At 42.3% G+C, this 13,545-nt stretch overlaps 2 protein-coding genes across 2 annotated transcripts; one reads left to right on the forward strand and one right to left on the reverse strand.

Annotated features, from left to right (window-relative positions):
- Window positions 1-400: 400 nt before the first annotated feature.
- grk1a (G protein-coupled receptor kinase 1 a) lies at window positions 401-7,152 on the reverse strand. Its single transcript, XM_006780344.2, has 7 exons — window positions 6,451-7,152; window positions 5,902-6,029; window positions 5,588-5,745; window positions 3,885-3,968; window positions 2,017-2,141; window positions 1,584-1,785; window positions 401-1,190 (listed from the first exon to the last, which is right to left on the reverse strand). The coding sequence occupies exons 1-7, from the start codon at window positions 7,150-7,152 to the stop codon at window positions 898-900; spliced, it is 1,692 nt and encodes a 563-aa protein (XP_006780407.2). The 3' UTR covers window positions 401-897.
- A 1,674-nt stretch (window positions 7,153-8,826) lies between these two features.
- On the forward strand, window positions 8,827-12,437 carry LOC102779491 (potassium-transporting ATPase subunit beta-like). The gene is made up of 7 exons (XM_006780345.2): window positions 8,827-8,938; window positions 10,302-10,430; window positions 10,515-10,628; window positions 10,740-10,945; window positions 11,044-11,106; window positions 11,367-11,459; window positions 12,279-12,437. Exons 1-7 carry the CDS (start codon window positions 8,827-8,829, stop codon window positions 12,435-12,437), a joined length of 876 nt encoding a protein of 291 aa, XP_006780408.2.
- The last annotated feature ends 1,108 nt before the right edge of the window (window positions 12,438-13,545 follow it).

Below are 13,545 nucleotides of genomic sequence, written 5' to 3' on the forward strand. Positions count from 1 at the left end.
CTTCCGGTGTAAGTTTATTTTGATATTTCCAGTTATGTTATATTTGAGTTTAACATTAAAGCTGTTTTGAGTTCAAGTTTTGCCTCCGAGTGTCTGCACCTTGGGTCCTATTCCTGTCTGCACACAGCCGTTCCATAACAGTTATATGTTAAAGTTCATGACAGTATAGATTATTTGGAGAAAGTGTCTTCTCTCTAAAAGGAACATGACAGCTCAGGGTTGAATAAAAACCACACAGAACAAACACTCCAGCTGTCAAGCACGGAGGTGGAGGGGTGATGATTTGGGCTCCTTGCTGTCACTGAATTAAACTCAGTAAGCACCGGATTAATTTTTATTATTACCTGATATCTTTGTTGCTGTGTGTATTAGTGGAGGAAACAACAACACAAAATCCTGATTTTAATGGCAAAGTATTTATTTAAATCCATAAATATCTCTACAGCTACCAGTAGACTGTTATTAAAGTGTGCAAAAATGTTAGAGCTGAAAAGTGGAAACACAGACGTAAACCTGCATACATGCTCTCACCTGTGCAGGCGTTTTTGCCACGTTTTTGATTAATTAAGTTGAATTTCAGAGAGTCTGAATGCTGGCAAAGAAAGCAGACAAACAAAAGCAGGATAATAAAATATATAAATTCTCTGTTTTTTGCGGTCCACGCGCACAAACAATGAATAAGCAATCGTTCCTGTAAAACTCAAAGAGAAGTCAAAATGACATTACAGCAACAAACTGAACACAAAGTGCAGATAATACTGTAAAAACCTGATTATGGCTCAGAGCAGTTCCACCAGTGCAACTTTATCATGACGAAATACACTTATGTCTAACCTGTACTGACCACCTGTACAAAAAGTGCTTGAAAAGCAAAAAGTTCATGTCATTTGAAACCCTTTACGACACAGCGCAGGTGGAGGACTTGGGCGGCTGCTCCAGGATGGATTCCCGCCGCAGGTCGTTGGGTAAAGTGCCACCCGGACCCCAGACTGTGAGCTCGCCGTAGATGCCGGTCTCGATCATCTCCTCCTGCCAGGGGATGGGGATGTTCCCCGAGGCGAACTCGTCGTAAAAGTCCACGTCCTTGTCGTCCAGCTGCACGCCTTTAACCGTGGAGAAGGCTCCGACGTCGTCGACGTCCTTCGCGTAAACTGTTTTGGAGTCCGGCACGAAAGGGGGCGTAAGAATCCCTGTGCAGACACAACACAGAGAGACGCGGGGTTCTTATATCTTCCCTAGCGTGACACACGGTCCTTATTAAAAGCACAAAACTGTTGCTTTGGCTCTGGCTGAATTTATTTCTGTGGCACATTTAAAAAGAGAAGATAAGAAGATGAAAAGCCACAGAATAAATGTGGGTTTGGATAATCTCTAATGTTGGGGAGGTCCTGAAGTCTGAGTGAGTGTTTCTACAGCTGGATTTTTATCAGGACTAAAACCGATTACACCAAGCTTTAAATGAAACCAGTCACGCTCTTTAAACCTCATGCACAGATGTGTGTTAGTGTAACCATGATGAAAGCCGACACTACAAACGGGAGACTTCAGTGGAACTTTGGGTTCCTTGTGTGTTTCTGTCTGACCTGCATTCAGTTTCCTCCAGTTTATCTCACTGAAGAAGGGGTGCGCCCTCAGCTCGTCGCACGAGTCGTTCTTGAAGCCAAGCCTCTTGTCGACCTCTTTGCACAGCAGACCCTCACAGATGGACCGGGCGTTCTCGCTAAACTTCTCCGGATAAGTTACCGGATCATTCAAAATCCGCTTCTTCACCACCTTATTCTCCACCTTTAACATAAAACCAAAGCAGAAAAAAAGAAGGTGAATGAAAACCCGATTGTCACCTTTGTTCAGTTCCACTTTAAAATCTGTATAATTGCACAGACAGCAAGATGCATGACAGAAAGAAACGAGAGGTTCTTGAGGAGAAAAGATCAGAAAGATCAAATGGTAAATTTACAAACTGCTTCAAAAAGAAAATGACATGAGATCGCACATAGCACGTCTCAGTGCTTCTACCTTTTCTCCTCGGGTCCTGAAGGGCCCCTTAGCAGCCAGAAACTCGTACAGAGTGACTCCCAGAGTGAAATAATCCACAGAGTAGTCGTATTCCTCACCTTTCAGCAGCTCTGGAGCCATGAAACCTGCAGGTGACAGCAAAGAAGTCACGACCCTTCAGACAGAGTGTGGATGAAAATGACCAGGAGGCAAAGTATCCTCCATTAGCTGGGAATACGCCTTTGTATTTAGGGGGATCTATTGATTCAAACCCAACAGGAAGTCTGCCATTTTTATTTGAACGTTCAATTTTTGTGCACATTTTGCCATTTCCAGATGTTGTACTTTGGCGAACTCCTAGAGATGTTATCCGATCAACTTCATATTTGCTCAGTCTGAACTACAGATCTGGACCATATTGAAATGTGGAGCTTTTGAGTTTCTGTCAAAGATCTCATTCACTCATACATTTTCCAGTCTGGACCAAACCACTCAGGTGTGATAAGGCTCCGCCCCTAAACACATTTCATTGCCAGCAACCGTAATTTGTCCAGGAAAGCCGTACACAGTGGGTCTTAGTTCACATTGAAAAATGTGAGTTTTTGTCAAAAAGTGTGACCCTGACGGCATGACGAATTTTAATGCTTTAATGCCATGAAGCACGAAATTGCTATAACTCAAAGAAATCTAGTCTCCTAAACTTCACAGGCATGATGAGAGTCCCACCCTGAACAGGTTTGAATAGTTAGAGTGGCACCTAGTGGGAGCAAGACATGTAGTTATTGAGACTTTGATGTATTGCTTCTCCCAGGTTTACCCCATCCACCTCAAAAGCGGTCAGAATAAACATCACACTTTGATGACACTTCAGTGTTAACATTGTGGGTTTACATTGAATGGCGCACCCTGGTGGCAGGGTGAATCACCGCAAAACAGGAAGTAGGTTTCATGTTTTATGGTCCTTTCCATTGACCATTGTAACAAGGCTCCACAGCGCCAGCTACAATTAAAAAAGAAAACAAAATACTAGCCCTCACACCATTCTTCATTTAGGAGTCTAAAATTTGGCAGCCCAATAAAAGACATCAAGATTTACAAAAAAATCTCTTGGAGCCATATCCTAAACCCAACAGGAAATCAGACATTTTGAATTTAATGTGTAATGTTAGCTAAAATTTTCACAGTTTTCAGGCCTCGTACTTTAGCGAACTCCTCCTCTGGATTTCAGGAGATCAACATAATCTCAGGTTGAAGTTAAAGACCTGGGTGGAAGGTAATGGCGAAGCTTTTGAGATTTCGCAAAATGGTGTTACCATGGCAGCATGGCAAATTTCGATAATTTGCCATAAAGCATAAAACTGCTGTAACTCAAAGACGCATCAGACAATCTCTACCAATGATGAGAGCCTGGCCCTGAACAGACTGATTTGCATTTGACAGTAATATTTAGAGCACCGCTTAGTGGGAACAGAAAATTAAAAGAATATTTTTCATCGCCACCTAGTGGGCAGAGGAGGTGTTTCGCATGTCTCAATGCGCCCAGTGTGAGTGCCCTCGCATTTCTGATTGCAGCTTTAATTTTGCATTGTTTTCATTATATGTTGATCAAAAGTCTCATACAAATAAACTTTCACTGCCTTTCTTGAACAAAAGTACACTTCGCTATTATCATACTGTGTAAAACAAATGATCTCTGAGTGGTTTTACTTTATCTCACATGATAACGTTAATTTGATAATGCCGGAGCTCATGTCTACAACAAAGAGCTAAACACCTGAGGTAAAATCCTCAACTGTGAAATGTAAATGTAGTAGTCTGTATTTCAGTATATTACAAGGTAAATTTAGTTTAGTTGTTTTTTTTTTCCATTTGAGTTTTCTGTGGTGTACCTGGAGTGCCGGCGTAGCCCTTGATTTTAAACTGATCATCAGCCAGCTCCACAGCCAGACCAAGGTCAGAGATACGGACGTTACCTGTGTTAGAGCAAACAGGTTAATGTCAGCGTCACAGATATGATAAGCAACTCATTAACTTGCAGAAGTGTGATAACCCAAAGATATCCTTGTGTTAGCTGTGAAACACATTGTGTGTAATGTAGGTATGAAGTGTGTGTGTCAGTTGTAACTTCAGGAGGCTATTTCAAGTCAAGGTGAAGAGCTGTAATTGCACAAGCAGCTACAACAAGGCTTTTGTAATGTTTTTTAGAAATAGTTCACCATTTTGGAAAACACGTTAGCATAAAGCTAGGTGAGACAGAAGCATAATTTTTACCATTATCACAACATATAGCGCGCTATCTAAGGCTAAATGCGTCATTAGGGAATCTTAAAAACACAATAAATACTAGAGTCCGAACAATATCTGACTTTCGAGACTGATACCGATCTTGTGTTATTTAAAAATCCGATATCTCAATTTTGATATAAAATTTTCAATTGTATGAAACAAAAATGGATGAGCTTGTTGTTGTTTTTTTGCAGTCTGCCCTCTAGTGAGCAAACTATGCAACATCAGCAGTCACACAATGGTCGAAGGGTGTTTCTTCCATCCCTTCTTTACTTTTTCGATTTTCATTCAGCAGTCGTTATAAATGCAGATACCAATAAATCGGTAAATAGCTAATACTGGATGATAATATCAGCTTTGTGCACATTTGAAATGAACTATGTTTTGCAGGATAACCACAGAATGGTGCCACAGGTCACAAGCTGATACACCAATGCCCCCTGTAGCTCTCCCCTCTTTGCTCTAAGCCCCTCCCACCAGAGGAGCACAGGCATTATTTGGGCTAAAAAAGTAAGACTTTATGCAGCACACTTGCTGTAGACTGACCTGATCTAATCTGGGAAGGCTGATGATCTTGTAGGGAGTTAGACTTTCTAGAGCCTGGAGGAAGTGCAGGAGTCTAGCTCCTTCTCAAAAACCTCTTGATTTTACAACATGCAGAAATGTAACGATTTTGGATTATTTGTCCAGTGACACCAAAAACACATTGCTTTCATCAGATTTAATGTAAGCTACGGAAGAACTCTTTCTTGGTGAATGAGATGAGATCAATTCTAGGCAGTCAGCAGCCGTTTTATAAAGGCTTCTGGCTCTTTACTTGTGGCTGCTGTTTTGAGAAATATGTTTAAATTATATATAAGATATATATGCTGACTCGAACATACAAACGGTGTGTAAAGGATGTTCAATCAATTTTGATTAAAAAAAAAAAGCCCTGAAATATGGTTTTAATTTCTTCTCTGGTCATATTTCCTGTTGTGGAATTCTCTCACAGAAATCAGGATCCTTCAAGTCCCATGAGTGCCTCTCTTATTGTCTGTGTCTATAACTGATGGTCACTGCCAGATGTTAAACATAGGATTTTCCTGTGTCCTTGCAAGCAGTGGAAATAGGTTTCACATGACTGTATTACCAGTCTGAAAATTGTTTAAATGTGATATCCATGATCCTGCAGGTAACCAGCTGTATAATTCACTGCTGACCTCATACTATCACTTCATTCATGTTTACATTGTCTGCACGTGGTGGCATGAGCACTGCAGACTAGACAGTTACCTTGGAGTCATCTTGTTCACGAGTGTTTTACCTTGATTATCCAGCAGCACATTCTCTGGTTTGAGGTCTCTGTAGATGATCCTCTTCTGGTGGAGGTGCTCCATGCCCTGGATGATCTGCGCAGCATAGTAGCAGGCTCGTGGCTCTTCAAATCCCGGGTTGTTCTCATCCACATTATAGATATGGTACCTAATGCGATCAGAGAGAGATGTTGTAGGTTCATCCGAGGCAAAAATCCCTAAATCGCAATAATAATTCTTAGTTTTGGGGTTGCAAGTTGTTAAATTACCTCTATGAGCCTTAAAAGGTGTAGGATGATGGGTCAAAGAGAAAAGATGATCTAACCTCAGGTCTCCGCCGTTCATGATGGTCATGACCAGACACAGCTCCGTTTTCGTCTGGAAGGCGTACGCCAAAGAGACGATGAACCTGCTGTGAACTCGGGCCAGAATCCTTTTCTCCACCATCGCGCCCTGCAGGCAGCAGAGGAGACAGCAGGAGACATGAGAAACTCTGTGATTAACAATATCTGAACTTGCATTTCCAGCTGCACCAGCTCTCCAACTTTAGCAGCGTCTTCTTGTGTCTGCTTTGATGACTAGAGACAGGAGACTTCAGTTGGGGTCCGCTCCATTTATAAACATGACAGGATTGGCACTTTATGCTATAAGGAGATCAAAATGTACTAATGCCGTGAGGACTAATCATATAAGCCTATGGTGCTCACCTGTAAGCCTCTATCCTAACACTGACTGTTTAGACAGGTAGGCTGGTCAGCTACTGCAGGTAAAGGTCCTGCAGAACCTCATGGAAACTAAATCAAAAAGGTTCCTGTATTTGAACAACTTCATGAACTGCTGGACCTATAATAGAGCAGGTGGCATGACTCCTTACCTCATAGCCTTTTCTCTTCTTCAGCCTCTTCTTGTTGAGCTTTTTGCAGGCATACAGTTTCCCCGTGCCCCTCATCTGACAGGCAAAGACTTCCCCAAAACCCCCTTTTCCCAGTACACGAAAATCCATGAACCAGTCATCTCCCATGGGCTGCATCTCCAGCCACTTCCACTGCAGAAACCTCTTCAGGTACATACTCTCCAGGAAAAAAGTGTAGGGCACTTCCTTGAGGAAGTCCATCACACTGTCCATGGTCTCGTTGAAAAGGTCATCAGAAGCCTGTTGGTGCTTCTCTTTGACCTTCGTGATGCCATTTTCTGGCAGAAAGGGGCAGTAATACTTGGCATCAGGCTCCATATAACGTGATATGATCTTGCACGCTTTGTTGACTCGATCTTCATCCTCGGCATTGTTGTACTCCTCGATGTCTTTCCACAGACGGCTGGGGCCTTTGTACTCGTTGTTGGACTCCAGGAACTCCTGGAAGAGACGTTTGCCGATGGGCTGCTCCACACAGACCGTCTGGAAGCCCAGGTCTAAAGTCTCCCGCAGACCCTCGCACACCGTGATGTGAGGCAGCTTCAGGCGGGAGTGGAACTTCTTGTCTCGGTTGGCTGCTGGGTTGGCAGTGCCATCAAAGCTTCCGCGGGCCGAGATGTAGGCAGAGTTGGCCACAACTGTCGTCAAGCCACCGATATCCATGGTGGATAAGAGAAAAGGAGGGAAGGATAAAGAGATGCAACTAAAGTGTTACAGGGAAGAAAAAGCAGATGGGAAAGTCTGCAAATGAGAACCGAGATGAAGAAATTGCAAAATGCAGACAAAAATCACAGAGAAGTAAGTGATGTAGGAGAGGACTTCTTCCTCCGGTGATTCAGAAGCAGAGTTACTCGCACATGTGAGCATCTGCTCACTGCACAGCCACAGAGTGACTTCCCTCCCTGACAGTCTCTTCCTCTCACACATGCACACCCACATGCAGATCTACCTGACTCATCACCTTTCCTCAAAGACACTTATCCACGCTGAATCTCTGTAATGCTCTGCCCCGTGCCCGACCATGTGCTCTGTGCCGGAGACGGGATGAGAACAAGGTGTGAGGGAACATGATGGAGGGTAGAGGCAGAAAATGAAAGAGGAAAAAGAGACAAATTAGGTAAAAATATGCATGTATGTAGCGGGACAGTAATAACAGCAGTGAAGAGAGAGAGCAAAGTTCTCTATCACTTTATTAGGTACACCTGTTAACTGCACATTAAGAAAGTGAAGAAAAGCGATTTAAGTGACTTTGAATGTGGCATGGTTGTTGGTCCCAGACAGGCTGATCTGAGAATTTTAGAAAGTGCTGATCTGCTGGGATTTTCCCACAGAACCATCTCTAGGGTAAAGAGAAAGGAAAGGAAACAGAAAGAGAAAAGAGAAAAAGAGAAAGATTCCAGTGAGCGGCAGTTTTCTCTGGGGAAAAATGTCTTGTTGATGTCAGAGGTTAGAGGAGAATGACCAGATTGCTTCGAGCTGATATGAAGGCAACAGTAACTCAAATAATCACTTGTTACAACCAATGTATGGAGAAGAGCATCTCTGAATGCACAAAACATCAAACCTACAACAGCAGAAGCTCAGATCATCTCAAACTGGATTCTTGAACATGACAATGCTTCATAGTAGCTGGAGTAGGTGGTGTCATTAAAATATATGAACTTAGTAGCAGTGAAGCAAACCGGCGGAGCCTCCACCTGAAGCTGAATTTGAAGTTTTTGCAGCCCTGTATTAAAATAACCTACGCTCAACCCAGTAGAGCACCTTTAGGATGTGACAGATGTGCAGCCAACAAATCTGCAGAAACTGTGGTGCTGTCACGTCATCATGGAGCAAAATCCCTGCTGGAGGAACATTTCCAGCATCTTGTTGAATCTGTGTCACAAAAAATGGGCTAGTACCTATAAAGTTTGTGCTTTAGTACATCAGAATTAGTCAAATGTTTCAGAGGCCAAACTGACTCAGGTTTTCATTTCTGTTTGGATTTGCAGTGATTTAAATGAGTCCTGTTATCATTAGTAGCCAACCTTTTCAAGGTGATCCTGGTGTTTCTCCAGTGAATCAAGGACGTCATTGCTAATGAAGGAAGTTTACCTGCTCCTGTCATGGTACACCTTATCTTGGCCTCATAAATACAGAGTGAAAGATAACACACATCACACTGTGGACCGACTGTAAGTGCAGAAAAGAATGAGACTGGACGCAAGACGTTAACACAAAAGCTGAAAGTTCCTCAGACGATTTGGAGAGGGACGAGAGAGGGAAGAAAGAAATATTACTGCTGTCTTTACTGAGCTGAGAGAAGGAAAGAGAACAGGTTTGCTGTGAAGCTCCATCATGGCCACTCTGAAGGAAAAGAGGACTTGTGGGCAGCGGTGTGAAGACTTCGGCCGCTTCATCTGGAACTCAGAAAATGGGACGTTTATGGGAAGAACGCCAGAGAAATGGGGTAACATGGACATGACTTCACTAACCTCTCCTGCATTAAATAGACTAGAATTTTTAAACCACTTGCAACAAGTATTTTTCAGATTATTTAAAACATGCTGATAGCGCTCATTCGGTCAAGTTACATGTTAAAAATTGTCCTAATAACCTTTAAATCTTTTTTTTTCTTTTTGTCTGTATTTTATTTTGAATTGTTGCTGTGGTCTGAGCTTTGTGACATGGTGCGCATGATGAGCACACTGTCCTCATAAAGGATTTGATGTCAGCAAGAATACTCAGGAATGCTGTGGTGTTTAAACGAAGCTCAGTTGGTACTAAGATGCCCAAAGCTGCCAAGAAAGTATCCCCCATGCTGTTACACCACCACCATCCTGAACTTTGATGCAAGACTGGATGGAGCCATGTTTTTATGGTGTTAATGCTAAATTCTGACCCTAAAATGTGAATGTAGCTGAAACGAGAGTCACCAGACCAGGAAACATTTTTCCATCTTCTACTGACCAGTTCTTCCCATCCGTTAAGTAGCCTCGGTTTCATGCTCTTAGCTAACAGGAATGGCACCAGATGTGGTCTTCTCCTGCTGTAGCCCATCTGCTACCATTAAGGTTTGGTGTGTTGAGGGCTCTGACCCTAGATTCAAATGTCACAGCATTTGAAACTGTGTGAAGCTGTAACTCAGCTTCCTGTTCTTCAATGACAGGAATGGCGCCGAGTGTGATCTTTTGTTGTTGTAGGTTTAATTTGCTGTGTTTCAGAGGTACTTTTCTGCAGAACTTGCTTGTAACAAGTAAATATTTGAGTTACTAATTCCTTTCTATCAGTTTAAAGCAGTCTGACCTCTGGCATCAACAAGGAACTGTCACTCTCTGGATGTTTTCTGTTTTCGGCCCTTTCTCTGTAAACCCTCTTTAAATCATATAAGTCAGGTCCGATTGGCTCGTCACACGTTTACATTAACGGGCAGTTGAAAGGCTGTACCTAATGAAGTGGCCGGTGAGTGTAGTTGTTTTTCTTTCACATAAAACATAAAAGGCCTCAACAGTATCTGTGTGTGTGTGTTTGCTGAAAGATACGCATGATCCCAGTCACATGTCATGCACTCTTAAACAGCGAGAGATAAGTAATGATAAGTTTTGTGCACCCTTCTCTGCTTGACCTTACAATGAGATTAAATTCAGTTTGCAGCAGCAGAGGACACCTTGACCTCTGCGTTTCCACATTAGGCAGAGCTGACTTGCTGGTGTGTACAGTAAATATTCTTTCTCTCACTCTTATTTTCCAAGCTTCAGAGTGAGCAACATTGATAACTAAAACACGTATTGATGTACCCATAAAGGTGTGTTAATAAACTCCTTCCTTCACAGTGTACATTAGTCTGTACTATGTGGCCTTCTACGTCATCATGACGGGGCTCTTTTCTTTGGCGATCTGGGTCCTCATGTACACCCTCAGTCCCTACAAACCTGACTACCAAGATCGACTAACGTCACCAGGTTACATAAATCATAAATACATAAATACATAAATAATCACAAAGGATATCTCAGTGCCTCATAAGCATCTGTTTTCCCACTCAGGGGTGATGGTGTGGCCGGACACATACGGAGAGGAAGACGTTGAAATCTCCTACAACACGTCAGACAAGGCCAGCTGTATGGCAATGGCCAACATCCTTCACGACTTCCTGAAGCGTTAGTGTTCCCATACATGATTTATTCGGCATTTTGTAACTTTTAACGTGCACATATGTCAAAGAAAATTAAAAAAAGACACCTGGCTCTGTTTTCACCTCTCTCTTTTAGCCTACAATGACACCAAGCAGCTGGAGTGCAACAACTACAACTGCACCAAGGGGAAGTACTTCATCCAGAAGACCTTCTCTGCCCCCCACCACACCAAGTGGGCTTGCCCCTTCACGCAGAGCATGCTGGGACCCTGCTCTGGAATTGAGGATCCGACTTTTGGCTACAACAGCACCATGCCTTGTGTCGTCATCAAGATGAACAGGGTGCGTTTGGTTTCACTCTGTCAGGATCTTCAAGCTAGAAAAGCAATGACATCATATAATAACCAGAACTAAAAGCAAATGTTGTGTTTTGTCTGCAGATTATTGACTTTTTGCCTTCTAATAACACCGCTCTGCCCCCATATGTGAGCTGCACTATACTGGTGAGCTGCATGCAGTTACTTTAAAGTAGTAAAGTAGTAGAATAATATCTGAATAAAGTAGTGGGTATAGGGTGACTCTATACTGTGGAAAAACACTGAATTCAACACATTTTCCACCTTTCACAGCTCTTTCCATCACACACTTCCTGTCTGTTAATCTCCTGCCTTTTAAACTCATCAGCCACAGTTTAACAAAGATTCACAAAATGAATCAAGTTTGTCTTTCAATAAAATAAAACTCTGTTTCTGTTTGGATGTAGGATGGAGAGGACAGTGTGGCAAAAATAGAGTATTTCCCAGACGGTGGAATTATGGATCCCTCCTACTTCCCATACTACGGAAATCTAGCACAGGTAAGACAGCAAATAATGATCTAAGATTCAGGAGGCTTCTTCCATGTACAGTAACCTTCATTTGTTTTTGGCACAAAGACATAAAAAGGGTGAAACACCAGCCTGATACACAGAAATAATGAAACTGGTCACTCTGTGCTTTCTTAACCTCATTACTTACTTAATTTGATAACCTGAGTTGAACTGAAGAACAAAGATGAAACATATTAGTGGAGCATACAGGATGCAGAGCATGGCTATGTGCTGAAAGGCTGCAGGGACCTGGGTTTAATTCAGCCTGGACCAAATTTCCTGCCCATTCTCAACCATTTTGTCCAATAAAGGCTAAATATAGGAAAACACAGGCGTTTTATTTTGCTATGGAGATCACACCCTGGGATTTTCATCTATAATGACCTGGATGAGCCAAATACAGACAAATCTACAGTTATGTTATTTGGCCCTAAAACACAGCCAGACACTCACTCTGGGTGGAACCACTTTGATCTTCAGTGCTTTGACCAGAACTCGCTCGTTAAACGAATGTTTGTGTCTTCCTTTGTTCGCATGCACAGAAGTGCTAAAATTAGAAACATCGTGTCTCATTTGCTTTGATCTTTGGATGTCAGATACAGACACCAAATTCACAATCCTCTTTGTTGAGTGCTTGTTCACTGAGGATTGTTGGATTGTCTGAGTTTTTTATTTATACTGTTGCAGGTTCTCTTATATTATCATAAGAGTCTTGAGATGATTCGGTGCCACATCATAAGCACTTGTTCTTATGTTGCACTTGGAACCAACACTCTGCCTCTTCTTCTTTCTTTCTTTCTTTTACAGCCTACTTATGTCAACCCACTGGTGGCCGTTCGGTTCAGCCTGGTCGGAGATAAGGAAGCCAAGATCCAGTGCAGAGTGGTGTCTGAAAAGATCAGCTACGAAAACATCCACGACCCCTATGAGGGGAAAGTCATCTTTTACCTCAAAGCAGTGAAATGAACCAAGTCAGATAGTCACACAGTACCACTACTCACCTGCTGGTATCATGTATCTGGATCTGTAGGGATACTTATCAAACCGCCTTTAAGCCACTTGTATTCAACTTAAGCAGTCTATAGACCTAAGTTTCCAAGTAATTTATTAATGTTGTTGCAAAATAAATTGTAAGATCTAGAAATCTGAAGGAGCAAAATTCAAGCGTTATGACCTCCAAATGTGTCCTTAGAAACAGTGGATAAATGTATTTCAGCAACATAATGAAGAGTCTGAATAATAATGAATAAAATTATATGAATGATATGGTTTTGACTATGAGAATGAGCAAAATCAGAACAGTCACTTCTGAATAATAAAAATCTGAGTATCAGCTGTAGTGTCTGTAACTGGCTGCCGTCTCCTCGAGATAATAGGATGATGACAGTGAGGAGGTTTCTCAGGGATGTGCTGACTGCAGACTTTGTAAGTTATCAGCTTACACGGTGCAAGCATGCTGGTGCGCACACATACAGAGACACAGACGGACACGTGTAGGTGTGTCTCACATTATTATTATTGAGGTTTCCTGAGGTCTCGTAAGCCCGCTGTCGTTTTCTTGGAAAGGATTACTGCGTTTGGTGACAAGTGAATGTTTTAATCACGTGGACATACACACATGAACGCTTCTATAAACATTCATGTGGAACTAAATATTCCACAGTCATCTGTTAGTGGTATTATAACAAAGTGGAGGCAATAGGGAACAACAGCCACAACAAGGTAGGCCACGTAAAATCACAGTAGGTTCGGTGTGGAAGAACTTGACTGGCCTGCACAGAGTCCTGAGCTCAACCCCACACCTGAGCCAGGCCTTCTCATCCAACATCAGTGTCTGACCTCACAAATGGATGAATGGACAAAAAATCTCACACGTTCCTAAATCCTGTGGAAAGCCTTCCCAGAAGAGATGAAACTGTTAGAGATGTAAATGGTTGACCAACATCATATTAAACTCTACAAATGTAGAAGGTGATGTCGCTCAAGTTTATATGCGTGTGAAGACATACGAATGTATGTAATAAGATGCTCCACACCATTACACCATCTGGTTTTCTCTTTTCAGATCATTCTC

The sequence above is a fragment of the Neolamprologus brichardi genome, chromosome 1, assembly GCF_056152115.1.
Source record: "Neolamprologus brichardi isolate AB-2024 chromosome 1, ASM5615211v1, whole genome shotgun sequence".
NCBI lineage: Eukaryota > Metazoa > Chordata > Actinopteri > Cichliformes > Cichlidae > Neolamprologus > Neolamprologus brichardi.

Excerpts from the sequence above, each read along its gene's own strand:
- grk1a (XM_006780344.2), bottom strand. The coding sequence starts at position 7,152 with ATGGATATCGGTGGCTTGACGACAGTTGTGGCCAACTCTGCCTACATC. Across the intron at positions 2,142-3,884 it reads GGGCTACGCCGGCACTCCAG|GTTTCATGGCTCCAGAGCTG; the intron begins GTACACCACAGA and ends TGTCACCTGCAG. Across the intron at positions 1,786-2,016 it reads TCAGGACCCGAGGAGAAAAG|GTGGAGAATAAGGTGGTGAA; the intron begins GTAGAAGCACTG and ends TTTATGTTAAAG.
- LOC102779491 (XM_006780345.2), top strand. The coding sequence starts at position 8,827 with ATGGCCACTCTGAAGGAAAAGAGGACTTGTGGGCAGCGGTGTGAAGAC. Across the intron at positions 10,431-10,514 it reads AGATCGACTAACGTCACCAG|GGGTGATGGTGTGGCCGGAC; the intron begins GTTACATAAATC and ends TTTCCCACTCAG. Across the intron at positions 11,107-11,366 it reads ATGTGAGCTGCACTATACTG|GATGGAGAGGACAGTGTGGC; the intron begins GTGAGCTGCATG and ends GTTTGGATGTAG.